Source organism: Mastomys coucha, unplaced genomic scaffold, assembly GCF_008632895.1.
Source record: "Mastomys coucha isolate ucsf_1 unplaced genomic scaffold, UCSF_Mcou_1 pScaffold16, whole genome shotgun sequence".
Lineage (NCBI taxonomy): Eukaryota > Metazoa > Chordata > Mammalia > Rodentia > Muridae > Mastomys > Mastomys coucha.
This window is the reverse complement of record NW_022196898.1, coordinates 8,854,387-8,873,306: the sequence shown is the minus strand read 5'-3', so window position 1 is coordinate 8,873,306 and position 18,920 is coordinate 8,854,387. Positions and strand designations below refer to the sequence as shown.

The window sequence follows — 18,920 nt, the reverse complement described above, 5'->3', positions numbered from 1 at the left end:
AAAAAAAAAAAAAAAAGTCAAAATGCTCCTGACTCAGAAGTCACTCCATGACTCTGCAGTAGAGGCCAGTTTGAAACTGGAAATAAAAGGAAGAAATAAAGCCCCCACCTTTCTTAGATGACTAGGTAACAGCAAGGACAAGTTTCTTTTTAGCGGAGTGTCCCATGAGTGTGAGAGAAAGTGTAACAGAACTAATAGATAGGCACATGGAATAATGACCAGTGTTGGCAATATCACAAGAGTAGAAGCAATCAGACAGAAGCATTCAGCAGTGTTTGAATCAATTCTGACAAAATATAAATTTGAAGCTTCAAGATCTGATTTAGAAATAGAGAACTCTATAAAAATGCAACCAGGAAAACTCAAGTTCCAGGAATAGCCACGGGAAAAATAGCACAGATTACTAGAGTATTTCAAAGGGCGGGAAGAGAGAGAGACACATGGACCCTTTAGATGAAGAGATTTCAAGGTATGACAATCATTTAAAATGTGTCATCAGTCCTTCCTTTGGTTCAGACTCAAAGAAACTATAAATGTGACAGAAAGGAGATGTGACTATCAGTTAATGCTGACTAGATTTCCTGTGAGACAAATGGATTGCTCATTTTGAGGTGGTGCAATGGTATGGTTAGATGGCTCAGTGGTTGGAAGCACTGACTGCTCTTCTGAAAGTCCTGAGTTCAAATCCCAGCAATCACATGGTGGCTCACAACCACCCGTAATGAGATCTGACATCCTCTTCTGGAATGTCTGATGACACTACAGTGTACTTACATATAATAAATAAATAACTCTTTAAAAAAATCTTCATGAATTCATGAAATCTTCATGAATGAATGTGAAGTTTAGGACATCTCAGGTTCTCTTCAAAATAATCTAGAAGATCATGGCTGTAGTAAATAGAAATGTTAGTAATATGAGATTGGCCATGAGCAGATATAGTTTAAATTGGGTGGTGAATACATGGGCATTTACTAGACTACTTCTTTTGGATATGATTGGGGAACACCACCAACTTTGTGACAAAGATGATGGTAAGATAACCACTAGTGGGAGTGGACATGGGATGTATAACTTTTCAACAACGAAAAGAGTAAGAAATTAATAACAATATCAGTTGAATAAGCCAAAAGAGGGGGAATGAGGAAGTTCCCAGAAAGTATTTTAAAGAGAAAGCACAAAATTACATGACAGAAATAGTCCAGACACGCCAGCAATGAGGATATATGGGAATGGACTAACTCACTTGTTAAAAGATAGATTGAGTTAAAACCACAAAAGATCAGCTATATGCTTTAGGAGACACTCCTAAAAATAAGGAGTTAAGAACAGTAAGGAAAATTGAAAGTGAAGAAATGGAAAATGATATCTCGTCTTGGTTAAATAATAATCAAAAATTAGGCATAGCACTCCAGTAAGAACACTGTAGTTAATTAGCATCAAAGGATCATTGGTGGCCTTGAGAACAGCTCCAGTGGCTCTGTGGACCAAGACCAGCTGGCACGACTGTGACAGCCCAGGAGAGCAGGGAAAGCAAAGGAGAAAGCTGGGGGATGGAGGGGGAGGTGTATTACATTTAATTGTTATTATATACTTATGATTATTACTTATTCATTTAATTATTATATACTTATGATTATTACTTACTTATTCATTTATTATTATATACTTATTCATGTTATTATATGAATAATCCAGAGAAGAGGGGTGATATACAAGAAGTGTTGAGGAGGAGTGTGGGGGGGGGGGGAGAATGGAAAACATTCCTGGGACAGTAAAGTGGGGAGGCCAAAGAAGAGACCTAGGACGCTGGAAGAGATATTAGCAATAGACAAGAAGAAAACATTTTCTATTTCTTTTTATTTCTAATTTATTAATGTCACTACAGAAACAGTACATGAATGCAAATTCACAAACATCAAATATTACACTTTAAGCTAACACACACCGCCAAACTACTGCAAACAGCTTGATTAGTATCCTTCCAAACTCTCTACTTGTATTGTACACAGATAGTTATTTGCAGAAATACACTATACAGTATTGTGTATGGCATGTTTTTCTTTTTTAAAAAAACATCAACAGTATCATGTGTATTACATGTATTTCCCCCCAAACTTTTAACAAATTTAACATTGCATCCTAGAGATTTACTGTCAGCATACAGTCCTCCTTCATTCTTTTTCACTGATACCTAATATTTTATAGCATCTAGCATATTCCACTATCTTGTTAGATTTTGATTTTTCCAAGTTTATATTAGAAGCTGCCTTGTGAATATGTGTGTCTCTTTAGGGAAAATTGGATCCATTGGGTCACAGGGCATCTAAAACTTCAATTTTACTGGAGACCATCCAGCCGCCTTTAAAAGTGGCTATGCAAACTTTACGACATCAGATTTCTGTTTTTCCACATTTGTCAGCTCTTAACCTTTGTGTGTCTGTTCACCGACTGGATCTGAGAGTGTGTGTGTCTCATGTGAGCTTTGCTTTGCTGAGCCTGAGTATCTCTTCACAATTTATTTGTAAGACTATTCACTTTCATGCATTATCAAGGTTTTGAATTTCACAAAGTAGAAGACTAACTTCTAGTGTAGCTGGGATTTTCAATTTTTTGAGAGAGCTAAGCTTACTTTCTTTACCCTCAAAGGGTACACAGTCTCAGTACTACCTGTTGACTTAGCCATTCTTTCCCTACTGATCTGAACTGTAAGGCTTACCACTTACCTAGCATTACAGCCTTATATTTATCTCAGAATTCTCAGTCCTAGTGGAGATTCATTTTTGGCATCAGGTACCTGAGTTATTAACTTCATTCATTGAATAATAGCTGATTAGGACAGCCAAAATGTATGTTGCTTATGAGACAAGACAATATAATTCATGACATGGAAATTCTAGTCAAATTAGATTAAATTAGATCAATTATCTACAAAGTGAGAGTATTAAATGTGTAAACTTTTCTCTCAGATTAGTTCTTCTGGGAGTCAGTATAGGTATGAAAAGTCGTCTTTTGTCTGGTTTCTGCTTTCCAGGAGGATTATTTGATGCTAAATCTTTTTGGCAATTTAAGTTATCGCCTGGCAATGGCAAAGGATTTCACATGACACAGCAAATTATTAGAGAACCTTCCACCTAACAAAGTCTATAAACTGTATTTTTTGTGGATAAGCAACATGGTACTTTAGCTTCTACTTTCACATTGGATGATGAGATCCTGGAGTTTGAGAGGGGGCACAGATCATGTCCTAAACTGCTCTCTCTCCTCAAACATTCAATATAGGGTTAAGCACCTAAGTTAAGAATTAAACTGCTTTTCAACGTTTCTAGGAAATAAAAATACAAATAAAGCCCAAATATTTCCCCAAACATCAGCATATTTATCTGTGAAGACTACTACCTTATTAAGGGATTTACATATTTTTATTTTTCAGTGAGCAAGAACTAGACACTGGCCTAGTATTATATATGCCATATGTGGGAAATGCTTCCTTGTCTGCAGTCTTCTTTGGGTTTATCTATTGATGTACTAATTGCAAGATGACAGAAAGTATCATCTGGAAGACATTTTGAATTGCAGTGGGCAAGAGCACTTTATGGTTATTTTATGGAAATAATGAAAGCATGCAAACAATTGGCACTATAAGTAACCTTAACTTTTATTATGGGTACGCTGAAGTGTGTCATTTGGCTTGCCTTAACCTCCAATTACCTTTTCTAAAGTTAGCGATCTCTTTCCTTTCCTTCTTTCAGGAACATTATGGCTTCTGTGGGGGTAGGTCCTAGTCTGTAAACATAAGGACTCTGGATCTCTGAAAGGCAGTAAGGAAACTGCAAACCGCCCAATTTATCAGTTTCCCTGGTGAGAAAAGGAAACATAAAGCTCATTCACTATCCAATCGTGTTGAACAAATTTAGTTTCCAAGTAGACTGTGTCATCTCAAAATAACAGCTTATCTTGCCATCATTAATTACAAGTCCCTCAAAGACTGGTCATTTTTTAAATTCCATTAAAACAAGAGAGAAATGAAAAAGTGCAAGTCTGTGAACTTTTAACTTGCTTTCTATAGTACCCACTTAGCAATTCCTCCATTTGAACATGTCAGACCAATATAGATCACTAAGGGAACTCTTGTATTATAACCCTTCACATATATAGGAAAAATGCGTGGAAAGAGATTGAAATAGAGAATTTTGTAACCTGCTATGGAAATATGACAGGGATGTACCCTGGAAGATCAAACGGTGGGCCAATTGGTGCAAACATCAGAGGATATTAGTATTAGAAAATTGAAACACGAATTATTAGGGGCTTGAAGCAGGGGCAGAAGAGATCTGTTACTGCATTAGCAGAGTATTGAAGAGAAGGCTGCAGGGCTGATTGACCTATGTTAGAGAATGAAAGGCAAAGTTAAAGGAAAACCTATTCTTAGATGTCAGTACTTGCACTGGAGTCAGAATCCATACTATCTCTTCAGGAAGCAAGGAACTAGAAAGGTTGTGGAATTATGGTGACCACAGTCACCGGAGGAAGATTCAATTGTTTACCACTGGGCTGGGTCTACAGAGGCACAGAGTGACCAAATTCCTGCTTGCCCCACTCTTCGGTCAGATTCTTGCAATTCCTTCAACAGGAAACAAAGACCTTAATTTTGTAGAGATGCATAGCTACTGGCATGAGACTGACTAAACTTATAAGTATTGGCTGAGGTGCTTTTTTCTCAGAAACAAAAACAAAACAAAAAAACAAAGAGAACAAAGTGCTGATTCTGGAAGTGGAATAGTCACTGAGAGAGGGTTGAAGAATTCTCTCAATACACTTCAATTTGCCCCGTGGAAAGGCTCTCACCACTTTTCTGGATTTTTCTAAACTGTCTCCAGTTTCTACCCACCACTAAACCAATGAACCGAACTGAGCTTCTCCCACTAGCCGTCACCCAACGAGTCATTCTTGTTAATAATGCCAAACTACCAACACTGATGGGGCAGTTATTTCTAGTTTTCCTCCCACAAAATTCTATGCTCTTTAGAAGCCCTGTTTATGCTTTTCAGAGCTTTGAGTAGGCGTTCCTTGTGTTTGGAACACACTTTTCCTCTTGTGACCTCCAAGAATTAGATGTCACCATTTCAGGAACCCCAAGAAAGCCATCCTTTACTGTATTTCTTGTCACTGGTTTGTTTGTGTAGCCTCAATTCAATTGTGAATCCTTTCACCTTCAACAAAATCACTGAAGAGAAATGACATCCGTCATAAAGGGCATGCCATTGGGGCTTAATAGCTTCTTCATCTAACAGTTAAAATAGCAGAATGCTTAATTCTCCAACTCCCTATACTTTTTTGTTTTGTTGGATAGATCTTAAGATTACATTAGGACTACCTAAAAAACAATTTCCTTTGGGCAAAGTTAGTTTTCAACTGTATATGCAGTGCTGTATTAGAAAATTAAACCAACATAAAGCTTATGTATTAGCACCTGGTCCATAGGCTGAGACAGAAAATTAAAGGTAGGTGACTTCTCATAAGACTTACCTCACAAATTGGAATTTCAACTAGTTCATAGTCTAGATATTCAATGACTTTAACCCCAACAAAAATCTAATCTAAATGAAGATCCTTAACAAACCAATTAGGAAGAAATTATTCAAATATTCCCAAATAAAAGCACAATACCTGGGCTCACCTTGTTCCTGACTCTGGAGTTCAGTGTACCTCATGGAAATGGAAAAGATTTAGATGTAAACTTCATTACACAACTTTAGGTAAAGAACAAGGTAGGCAATCAATAAAACCTTTGTATCCTAGGAAGGAATATATAGGACAGGCACGCCATTGCATTTCTTGAATACTGCTCCTTAAGTATCACACCTCTGAGCTTGTGTAATATTTAAAGCTCTTAATTATACACTGGCAAATTTCATTCTGGAGAAAAGCCCACCTTACTACATTAATTCCTACCATTTAAAAGATATAATTGATTAAAATGATTTGCATTTCAGTTTATCAGAAGTCAATTATTTTGGAATCTTTATTAGCCATTTTCTAGGATTTTTGCTCCTTTAAAAAACTATTAGTAGCAATTGCTGTCACCATGTTTAACTTTAGGATATTAATGATTTCCTCGGTGGGTACTATTATACTTTGCTTGTTTCTATATCACCATGTTTAACCTTAGAGTATTAATGACTTCCTTGGTGGATACTATTATATTTGTTTCCGCAAAAATCATTTTTTTAAGTGCCAGGCATCAAACAAGATCTTGTGCATTCTTGGCAGCCATCTACCATTTAACTGTCTCCTTCTGCAACCCTTTTCTAACATTCTTTGTATGAAGTACCACACTATTAGCAATGAAGGGCATAGAGAGAAATCTTTAGGTTTATATTCCAACAGCAGTTTCACATCCTATCTTGCCCATAGTGGCTCTACTAGAATCTCACTCTGAATCCTTAGGGTTATTACATATTCAAGTCTACATACTTACCTAGTTCTTTTAAGTAATTCTAATATTACTAATTAACATGGAAATTTTGCTTACTGAACATTTCTTGTGGCACAACTAGATTAGGAAATATTTGGTAATCTCATGTATGTTTCAATTTTATGCTTTTTGTTTGAAGCTAGAACGTTTCAAATAGATAAAGAACATTTAACCTCTTCTAACATGGAAAGCTAACTACTGTTTCTCATTAAGACTTAATTTGCTAGTGGGCTATCCATACAGGACATGTTAATTTCTACAGGCACCTTTCTGAATTCAAGTAAAAGTTTTGGTAGACGAGGATTTCCTATTTATATTGTTAACATAATATGAATATTGAGTACAAATATTGCTCACCATTCTTGTGTTCTTTAAATTATTTTACTTTGAAAATTTAAGAACTATCATTGTCATTAACATCATGGGTGTTCACTTAAGGAATATTTTGAACTGTGAAAATACAAATCTAGTCAAATTCTTAACACATATAGAGCCAAATATTTGAACAAAACTGTAGTTTAATTTCAGAAAATGTGTTAAAATATATATTTTTACATCAATTTCTGACATACACTTAATGTGTTAGTATACACAAAATGATGCTTTCTCTTGAAACTGTATTTATGAAATGTACATTTTAATTTAAATACTCAGTATACACTGCACTTAATCTGCATGTTGCATTTATTAAATACATTAAAATCTGCAATGTAACAAAACGTTTTCTGCATATGAAATTCAAAACACCATTTTAAATGAACAAAAGATGGCTCACTTCATTTTTGTTTCTGTACAACTGGTGCATTGTACACTAGCTCAGCTCCACCATACGACCTGTTCGTTCTTTTTTATTTGACATTGTTCACAGACTAGTACACAGTACAATAAGAGTGCTGGATAAAAACATGAGGTACGAAAGTGGTTCAAAGATTACAGGCCATGCAGATCATGCTAGACAGCAAAGAAAATTGTGACCAAGAAAACACTAAATAAAAATACATAAAGAATGTGCATTATAAAACAAAACAAAACTCCATTACACAGCTTTGCTTCTTTGGTTACAAAGTAGGTTGAACAATTTCACAGCTTTTTTATTCCCACCCAAAAAATAAAAGAAAAAAAAAAAAGGAAAAAAAGTCATACGAAATGTTGAAAAGCAGAGGAATCGTGGCAATTTCTATTAGAAAGTAGAAACAAATGAACAAAGTTTTCTTCATGAAAATAGCCCAATTATTTATTATATCACAATAACTGGTGACTACCTGTACAGGTGCACTGTGTTTTTCATACTTACAACTATACAAAATTTACATTCAAGCTGGATCTTTACTATTGAAAATAAATACCAACGGTAAATTGCCATTAGTGTTAGAAATATGCCAGGATTCTTTTGTTCAATTATTGCGTAAATGTTTTTATTAAATGTAATCCTGTCATTCAATTCCTTTACTGATACTTATAATTATTCAAGAAAATTAAAAAAGTTCTGTGACATTGTTCATGTACAATATGAAAATAGCAGCCCTGTAATAAATAAAACACAAAATAAATGAAAACTTATGTAGGCAAATGTTACTGATATTGAAAGAAAAGTGGCTCTTTAGATGAACTGTTATTTATAATGTGACGGGAAGGCTCAAGGTACATCCATGGGTGGTAAGAAAATGGGAGAGCCACCAAAACTTTTAAGATCCCACTCATGCGCACATGTAGAATGCAGACTCTGCTTGCTTTAATAAACCCATCTAGTATTCTCCTCGTGTACTGATGATACACAAGTGGACATCAACAGTGCTGCATGACGTCTTAGAGGGAAAGCTCCTGTAGAACGATTGTCTAATACTGAAAAGGCCAAGCACACAGCCGAAGCATGGCTACTTGCTTTCTATAAAGTGGAAAGAACACCAGTGGCACACAAGGAAAGATTGCTTTCAGTTTTTTCCTTAACGAGGCTTAAGAAAGCTTTATGCTGAGGAGACATTCGGCTGCTGTGGAGGTTGCGTTGGCTGAGGAGGCTGTGCTATCATTGCTTGTTGTTGAGAAGTGCTACCAGGATTGGCCTGGTGGGCTGGGAGTTGGGACAACTGATCATTGTTTGAAAGAGATTTTAACAGTGCATTTTCTCGTTCAAGTAAAGAGTTTCTTTCCACTAATTCTTTTATTTGCTCCTTTAGAACTTCCACTTCTTCTCTTACTGCATACATCAAATGGCTTTTCACCAGATCCTGTGAAGAACAAAATTAGGAATGTCAAAAAAGAATTGAGAATAGTTAAGAGCTACTTATTAGTTCTAGACTATTTGGGTGCCTCATAAACACTAAATGGTTTCTATAGTTTGTTTTATAAAAGCAGTTTTCCCTTCTTGGTTTTTAATGTTTTTGTGATATCTTAACAGGGCTTGTGGGAGATGGTGTGGAAAAAACTCTCTATCCTAGCTAGTATAGAAAGTGCTCCCAAAGTTTAGAGTGGGCATTTTAAAATGCAGAATAAAGACATCAAAGTAATAATATTCCAATGCAAAGCTGTCTGCTAATAAACTAGTCAAAGTCGTATTTTAGAGGTGGAAGTGCCACATAGCCTCCACCTTAAATGAACAAAAGGCTGAAGCTTTTCAGACGAATATATACTGTAGTGAATTATGTGTTTCCCTCTTATGGTCTGGATCTATGGTGTTGCACAAAGTATGACATGATCAGACAGAAGGACAACTAGTATGTGTGGATTAGAAACTTTCTATGGCCTAGCATTTTCTGTATTTTGATACTAACAGAAGAAAGTAAGGTTTCTGCTATCTGGACCTGGGAGATCCAAATAGTCTGACAGTGAAGTGAAAGGACAACTGGGAACCTACTTACCATTGCTTGTTCTATTTTGTTGTCAATGGCTACAACACCGCCCCCAGATGCACTGAAAAAAATTAGAATATTTCATTAAAGTATCCTCAAAACTTTAACCATCCTTCCAACTCTAAAATAATGTAAAAGATATCTGTGTTAACTCAATACCAAATGAGGATCTTGGTATATGACTGTCTTCTAAAAATGATTTATAGTCCCAATATTTATAATTTGTCTATGACATACATATGTCATTTTAAAACTTGCTCCCAATTTTCATTAGGAGTTCTCTCTTTGGTGGTCTTAATACAGTAAAATTCAGATAATGACTTCTTTCTATCAATTTTATATTTTAACATCTGTTTTTTAAGTGTGTAGGAAGGGCTTCTAAAAAGAATTCAAGAGGATTTTGGATAAGCTGGCTAAAATGGAATTCAATATTCTGGTAGACCTATGTACTTTGATTATAGGTTACTTGCTGGCAGATATTACCTAAGAAAACCATGTGGTTTTCCTGAAAATAATTCAATTGTCTGGTTATTAAGTAGATATCCCAAGTTCAAACAATACCTGAGCATTTATATGAATTAATTGTTTTCTATGATTTATATTCTCCCATTAAGTAGTAAAGTAGTAAGAACCTATACATACACTCACTTTTTTAGTATTTTTATAGATTTTTGAAAGACAGAGTTAGTTTAAGCTTTTTGTTTTAAAATAGTCTTGTAAAAGAAATGATACTTCTTTAACGTGTTTTATTTTGGAATAAAACATTACTTAGCACTATTATAGCTGATAAGAATTTGGGATTTAAAATAACTGAAGACTACTTTACTTTGAATGGTATGGAGTATTATATTAGTATTGTGCCAGGTTGAGGTTCAGAACCATTCTTTCCATGTACCTTTGAAATCACAATCCAAGTCGGCCTGGCTATCATGCCAGGTTCTGCTACTCACTCATTTAATTAATGTCTCTGGACCTCAGTCTCCCTATGTGTCTAATGAATAGGGTTAGTCCCTAAGCTTCAATGGACTTGCCGCTTTGGTGCTTTCAGCCAACATACAGAAAATGCTTATGTCTTTCAGAGCAGTAACAGTGTATCAGTTAACTTTTTGCTGCTGCTAAGATGAACAGGTCCTGCACACTTAAGATCTTGAAAGGATATTCACTAACCAACACTGTTTATACGCTGGGCAAGTGCTAGTTTAAATGCTTATCAACTTTATTGTGATTTTTATTACACTAAAGCCTTACAGGTTATATAGTTGGTCAGTAATTTAGTTACATGTAATCTTACTTATTTTAATAATATCCAACAATTCATACTAGTCATAGTTTCTCAGACTAGTCTGCACCAGTCATAAGTGACTGTTTTGAGAACCACTGGCTTAAAATGAAAATTATAGGAGAAAGAGTAGTAAACAAATACAAACAAAAACCCCAAACCTATAGGTGAGGCAGCTAACAGGGTCTTAACTACGTAACCCTGGCTGACCTGAAACTACGTGGACCAGGCTGGCCTCAAACTCTGTTATCTGTTGCTGGTTTCCCAGTGTTTTTATCAACAGTATACACCATCACACATAGCAACCAATCCTACTTTTAAAACACCTTAGTATATGAAATTCTTCATGACTTTGACCTTTGTTGTATCTTAAAGTCTCTTATCCCTTTTATGTATTCTGGTCTTGTGTAATATTTATAATCTGATACATGTTTTCTTATGTTTCCTTCACTTTGCAGAAATTGCTCCCTGGATGGAGGTACCTGTAATTCTAATTTAAGTGGCTTTCACTTGTTAAGGTGTTCAGGGCCGTCTCTTTTTGTGGTATCTTTTGCTGTCCTATAGTATAGTCAATTATTCTATCCTTCTTCTAGTCCAGCAATATGTATGCTTTTAATTTTAAGTAGTTAGGAAGATACCACAGCACCATACCAAATCCTTGCTCCTTAATATACTCACTGTAAATTCTGGGAAATTAGTTTATAGATCCTTTTGTTTTCTACCTCAAATAGGCATTTTATATCCTAATCCTTTGAGAATTAAATGAGTTTTAAATAGTATTTTGCATAGTTCCTGGCACAACGATTGATGCAAGGTGATTGTTTTTATTATATCAATAGAACTATATTAGATTTTATTAGATTGAAGTTCTTGAGGGAAGTTCAATTAGCTTTAGAGAAGAAGTAAACAGTGCCTCGACACATAAGAGCTCAAATGCTTTCTGACAGTAATTAGAGATAACAATAATTTGACTTCAAACACTAATGGCCCCCAAAATTCTTTGGATTCAAATTAGTTTTCAAAGTGAAGTCCATTTTAACCAGTATTAACTGGTTAATACTGCATCAAAACTAGCTGGGAACTTGCTAGAAGTGGATATATCTGGATCTGCCCTAGAACTACTGAGTCAGACACTCCTGGAACGAGGACAGTTAATGCATTTAATAACCCCTCTGAGTGATTCTGATAGAAACTTAGGTTTTGGGAACCACCATTTTAAATGGTCGATTTATAACTTAACACTGTTAAGTCTTAAGTGCAGTTTCAAATGAGGTAAATGTGGTGCTCAGGCCAGAGATTCTGTTTCCTTTAAAATGAGACTGATGAAACATTTTTCCCTTCAATTTTTCTTCATCTAATGTTGATTTATACCTTGATTTCTTTTTTATTACAACATCCACCATATTTTGAACAGTTTCAAGTTCTAAGCTCCTCAAGGGAGTATTCTGTCTTTCTTTTTTGCAGTATGTTCATATAGTTTATCTATCCATTATACAATTAGCTATCCCTAAATGTATTGTTGGATTAAATGCAGTGTAAGAATAAACCATGTGTTTTAGATTACAGAGTGGTGCACACACACCATTTTAAATCAAGTGCTATAATTACTACCAGAAATACGGGGAAAAATGACAAGCTCAGAACCTTGCTTTAAGCTATTACTGTAAACTAGAAGTGCAAAATGAAGCCACAGGTAAATTTTCAAATATGAGCAACATCTTTTAGGGAAAAAAAATTCCTGATTCACATTTATTAACAAGCTAAAAGTTCCAACAGAGGCAATGAACAAAAATACAGGATGCTGAAAGATAAGTACTGAGCTACATGCTTAGCCCTGAACTTAATAAGCTAATTACAGTTCTTGTCAAAGAAAGCAGAAGTCAAAGTAACCATGCTACATTAAGTAGTGTGCCTTTTCATGCTGATCTATTTCATCCCAGCTGGCTTCTACCAGATTCCCAGGTTTTTCTTATTCTTTAGCAACTGGTCATGATCAAGTATGTGTAGCTTTACCACGAAGATAAGAAGGTAGAAAGAAACCTGAACTTTACAATTGAAATCAGTGAAGACAAAGTCATCTTATTTTATTTTTTAAATGATATGAGAGGTAACTTTTGCTTAATCTATAATAGACTGGCCTGGAATGTCTAAAATAAGAACAGAGACAATAAAAGAAAAATGCAAACATATTTTTCCAAGTGGACATGGTGCTTTGACATAATGCATTCTGACAGTAACTGGAGATGACAGTAATTTGATTTCAAGCACTAATGACTTGTATTGGGAAGCCAAGAAAATTCTCTAAATTCAGATAAACTAGTTTTCAAAGTGAAGTTCCTTTTAACTAGATGCAGTAACATTACCTTGGAACTTGCTAGAAGTGGATATATCTGGATCTGCCCTAGAACTACTTAGTTAAAACACTCCTAGAAAGAGGACAGTTAATGTATTTTAATAACCTCCACAGCCTCCTGTCTTTTTTCTATCTAAATGCTAATGAACAAAATGATAAAGCAGAGGAAGTTTATGACAATTCATTTTATGGCAGGCCTATAATTATCAATAAACCCGGGCAATATTCACATTGTATAAGAAAAAGAACTAACATGCTACTAACATGCTAGAATTCAAACCTAGACCTAATGTTAAAAATCTAAGACTTTTTTTCCTGAGAAAGACTGTGAAAGAAAGCACCTATCTATAGTGACCTAAATAAATCTTGAGCTGTGTATATTAAAGAATGCTTTAAATAAGCACTAAATGTTAGCTATGAAACTGAGCATGGACCCAAAGTGTTCATAACATGTTATTTATCTTATCTAGCACATTCCCGGAAGTAGTTCCACTCTCAGAATAAGGGAGGCAACTTCTTAGAAAAGGCATTTATTTATTTGCTCAATGATCTTTGGACAGCCAGAATAGTCTGCTTATTTGCTAGGAACTAAAACATTCCTGTCTGTCAGAGTTAATATATTAAAATTCTATGTGTCTATAAATCGGAAACTATAGAAAAGTTACCTTGTCTTTACTCAAAGATCCTTCAAATTTTCTGTCAAGTCACATTCACAGTGACACAAATACAGTAAAGGAATTTCTTAAATCACATAAGTAGTACGCAATTCTGATTCTTTATCCCTAACCTCCCTTCTGCAAACCAGGTAAAAGTGTCTCTTCAATCATGATAGGAGCTAAGTCCTATACCCCTTAGAAATCATATGCTGCTTACAGTAAATTATTTACCAACTTTATTCCTACCATTTCTCAATAGAAGAGATATAATAATAGCATTATTACTAAAACATTAACTGAAACCCAGATAGCATTTTGCCTCTCTTTCAAGAAATGCAGTTGTTTAAGAGAGAATACAACTGTAAGTTGCTGATTGAAGACTATTATCCCACCATTTCCTCCTTCCAAAGCCTCTCTTTGCTTTCTCTTTCTAATTCATGACCTCTTTTTTATTTATTGTATCTTTGTTGTTGTTGCTGTTGTTTTTCAAGAGAGAGTTTTTCTATTTAGCCCTCCCTGGCTGTCCTCTACCTGACTCTTGCCTCTCTTGAGGGCTGGGATTAAAGGCACGAGCCACCACACCCAGTTTAATCATGGCCTTTAAAAAAATTAATGTTGTTACATACAAAGATGCAGACACACAAACATAATTCTAAGTACAACCTTTGTAGTCCATATAGTTTTGCTTGGATGTGTGTTTTCAAGGCTATTTGGTAGTGGGTAATTAGTCGTGTGTTCTTCCCTGAAGACTATTTCTCTAAGCTCACAGGGGCCTAAAATACTGTAGTTTAACAGGTAAGAGCAATTAATTCTCCCCTCCCCTGAAGGGCCAAAGAAATAAAATTCACATAGAACTAATCTCTAGGCAAATGCAAATCTTTTCCAGACAGGGTTTCTCTGTGTAACCCTGGCTGTCCTGGAACTCAAAAATCTGCCTACCTCTGCCCCATGACTGCTGGGATCAAAGGCATGCGCCACCAAAGCAAATGAAAATTTTTAACTCCTGTCTTAAGAAGAAAATATTACGGTTAAGTGATTACAATGCTTGTTTAACCTCTGTGAAGTCCGTGGTTTATCCCTAGGAAAACAAGACAAAGCATGCACATGAAGGCATGTGCGCACATGCGTGCGCGTGCACGCGCGCGCACACACACACACAGACTGTGATAAATTAGCTAAGCATTCAAATTTTTATGTATTTTGTATTGACAACTGATCATAAATTCTACTAATATAAAACTAATGTGCTTAATTTAATGATTAAAACTCCCAGAAAAACGTTCAATTGAGATTTTCATTAGTAGTAACCTAAAATAAGAAGTGGGGCAGGGATTTTAATACTGTCTCACTGTGCATTCCAAACTGACTTCAAACTTATGATTCTCTTCCCTAGGTCTTATTACTAGGATTATTACTGGGATTACAAATATGTGCTCTCATACCTGGATCATAGTGATATTTTTTTTATAAGCTATTATTTACCTTGAGCAAGTAGATATGAAGGCTATTGTAAGATTTAGGAGTTATTATTTTCTAAAGTAACCAGAGTTAACAAAGATGTAAAAGTTTTTCACAAGGAATCTTTGAAAACTGAGGTAAATATTTATGCAAAGACTGATATTGACATTGGCATTTTCTATAAAAATTTTGTTCACTAAGCCTTCAATTTTTTTTTTAAAAAGAAAATTCATCAGCTAATTTTAGGTCAAATTTCTGGCCAGAAAAGCAAACGTTTAAAAGGAGAAAAGGAAACATGTGGATTGTATGTACCTATGTCAGATTCCTAGTTTAGATATTATTAAACACAGTCATAGAAAATTATGCATGGAAGACATTGGTAAGTTCACAAGTCTTCTCTCTGTGTGTTTATGTGAGATTTCTTGTATTAAAAAAATTAAAGACATTCACATGGTAAGAAAACAAATCATATATATATGCATATATATGATTAAAAGTATGCAATCAATTCAATGTTCCTTTCCTAATTTAGCCCTCTTTTGTCAACTATGTCAATTGTAATTTATATTAAGTGGTTTAAAAAATTTAAAACAGTATAATTATGTCTGAAACATAAAGAAAAGCAAAAAAAAGTCTTCTATAATTTTCCTATATATAAAATATTTATAGCTATCTAAAAGACTCTGAGCCTAACAAAGATAGAAGAATTCACACAGACAGCTTACAAAAATATTTGAAAAGGCCAGACTGGTCTACATAAGACTGTTTCCCCAAACAAAACAAAACAAAGAACAAACACACACACACACACACACACACACACACACACACACACACACACACACACTCCAAAACACAACAAAAAACAGAAGACATGAAAAAAATCATAATAAATCATAATATATAAATTAAACTACAACATAACATTTTTCAATTCAGATACTCAACCCAATTTTCCCTTTCGTTTATTTATTCTTTCTTTATTTACCCTTTGAACCAGTAATCCTATATCTAAGAATTTATTTCTCAGGTACACATACAGCATATCTTATTTACAAGACCACTCATTACAATACTATTATTTTATTTATTTGAGATTTTATGTTTATTTTATGTTTATGAGTATTTTGCCTGAATGTATGTCTGTGCACTGTGTGTGTACAGTGCCATGGAGGCCCAAAGAGGGTGTCAGATCCCTGAGACTGGAATTACAGATGTTGTGAGCTGCCTTGTAGGTTCTGGGAATCAAAGTAAGGTCCTCTGGAAGAGCAGCCAGTACTCTTAATGACATGCCACTTCTCCAGCCACTATAGAAGTGTTTTAATAACAAGAGTTCTATCAGTGGAAATGGTTAAATGACAGCTGAATGGTATGCATCTCTAAAAAAAGCAAACAAAAAAGACAGTTTTTCTCACAGCATTGCAATATATTTAACTGAACAGTATATATCTCTGGGTCAGGGGGTGCTTTTTTTATTTACTGAGGAGGGGACAATGAATAGAACATCTTTAAAATTATTGTGTGCACAAAAAATCACATATACAAAGGAATAATATATCTTCTATATGCTGTGCAAATATACAAAGAAACCAAATAAACCAATAACACACAAACTAAGAAGGTGTATATTTGGAAAGGTGGACAAATGGAAAACAGAGATAGATGATTGTATGTTGAAGAATATAGAAAAAAAAAACATTCAAAAGGGTTATCCTGTGCAAAGGGAAAGGGAAAATGATGTAAGTAAAGAAGGAGCTATTGATTCCACTGTCTCTAGGAATTATTTCATCGTGCAAAATAGGGCTTTTCTTTTTACTTTTCCACTTAAAAAATGTGTATATGTGCATATACCACAGTGCCTTTATGCCAGTCAGAGGACAATTCAAGAGAGAGTACGTTCCCTCTTTCTACCATGTGTTTCCCAAAGATCAGGTTCTTAAGTTTGGTAGCAGCACCTACATCCACTGAGCCACTGCTATCAGACATTTAAATTTTTATTAATTATTGTTGTTGTATGTGTGAGGGCAGGTGCACATGTGGAGACAAAACAACTGAGAATCTCCTCCTCCTGAGTAGGTTATAGGGATGGAACTGAAATTTTAGGTTTACAGGGCAAACACTTGTACCCACTGAGCCATCTCACTAGTCTAGAATAAGGTACTTTATTAAATATATGAATCAAAAGCTACTGTGACATCTATGATTGGCAAAACTTAGGTTTAGTTTTAAGAACATAGCTAATTTCTGTTAGCATTGTCTGTCCAGTCTATTTACACAACAAAAATAGCTGAACTGTAAAGAAGATAAAACCTAGATTAATAGTATCTTTTTTGGTTTCTCTCTCCAATTCCGTATTTGGGGTTGGTGGAGTCATCCTTATATCTTTCAGTAAAATTCTGATACAGTTCTTCTGTGGCTTTGCTTTGTCCCAGTGGGTGGAAGGGCAGAACCAACTACAAGTTCTCTGACCTCCACAGGTGTACCATGGCATATGTGCATCCCCACACAAAATAGATAAATGTAAACAAACTAGTGGAACTAAATTTTTTTTAATTAAAAATAGAGTATGTGTGAATTTTGCCTGGAAAAACTGAAAATGATAAAGTGATATCTGAGTAACTGTATCCAGATATTTCAAATAAGTGAAAAGGGTTAATACCTTATTACTTGAAGCTAAATAATTTAATGTTATAAGAACATGGGATACCTACTCAAGATGAATGATGTTATTCACTACCATACTCCCAAGTCCCCTTCCTTTCTTTCCACATGTAGTTGGGGATGGCATCGAATTCCCAATCCTCCTGCTTCCACCTCCCAGAGCTAGGTAGGCATGATGATGCCAGTTTCATGTTGCACCAGGGGATAAGCTTAGAACTCTGACAAGTACCCTACCAACTAACTCTGGCAACTACTTGCCTCTTATCCCACCCACTAACATTAGGCAAGATTTAAGAAAACTTCATCCTTCTGAATCAGACTAAAACAAGGAAAGACGTGAGAAAGGGGAAAAAGAATAGTGGCATTTTTCACTAACGCTGGGTGCTTACATTTAAAAGGGCTTTCTTGACTTCATTTTACACAGCAGCACAGCAGCAATTAGGTAACCTGATGATATACTAAGAAGTGAATGCTACAGACCAAGGGGCTTAAACTCAAATTAAAAATACTGGCACTATAGTGATGAATGAGTACTTCTATATTTTAACAGCATCCTTTAGTTTACTAGCGTAGTTGTTGGTGATCATCTAGCTTCTAAGAATATTGGTAAACCTAAAAAACAAAAACCAAGCAAAACCTACATAGTTCAATACTTATTTTAAAAGATTTTCCATTTCCTCAAAGGTACTAAATTTAATTATAAATGGCATAAGCCCAATAGTAAAAATTATCATCAGAAGCACTTAAGTTAAGCTGAAGAAAGAATAAACATTAAGAGCCAAGCATTTTATCATAGACATCAATCTTCCTCCTCTCAGTTTTTTCTCCCTTAACTAAGAGGAAATGATAGTATTTTTTCATTACTTAATGTTCATGGCAGTTTTCATGGTACACATGTGTGAAAACAAATACAACTTGAGAAGAACTATGGCAGGAAAGAGTATAGAAATGAAAACATACAAATGTAAAAGTTCATCCACATTCCTGTTCCATTTTAGAAACCGTGAACAGCAAAAATTTCAAACAGTAGTGGGACATAAAAATAATCTTCTGCAAACAGCCATATCGATTTAATGTTAGCTTGGGAATAACAAAAAGATGTCTTCTCTCCCTGCAAAAGGAACTAGGCTATTAATGGAAACAAATCCCTTTGATTTATTTCAAAAGGTAACTTTTTTCTTTCTTTTTT

General features: G+C 34.9%; 1 protein-coding gene across 2 annotated transcripts in view; it reads right to left on the bottom strand.

Moving 5' to 3' along the window:
• Positions 1–1,850: 1,850 nt before the first annotated feature.
• Tsc22d2 (TSC22 domain family member 2) overlaps positions 1,851–18,920 on the bottom strand; it is a 50,264-nt gene continuing 33,194 nt past the window's right edge. For both annotated transcript variants that reach the window (XM_031373896.1, XM_031373897.1), the window contains 2 exons: positions 9,334–9,385; positions 1,851–8,703 (listed from right to left, as the gene is read on the bottom strand). In XM_031373896.1, the coding sequence (XP_031229756.1) occupies positions 8,443–8,703; positions 9,334–9,385 (313 nt within the window). In that variant the 3' untranslated portion in view covers positions 1,851–8,442. The remainder of the gene's footprint in view (positions 8,704–9,333; positions 9,386–18,920) is intronic.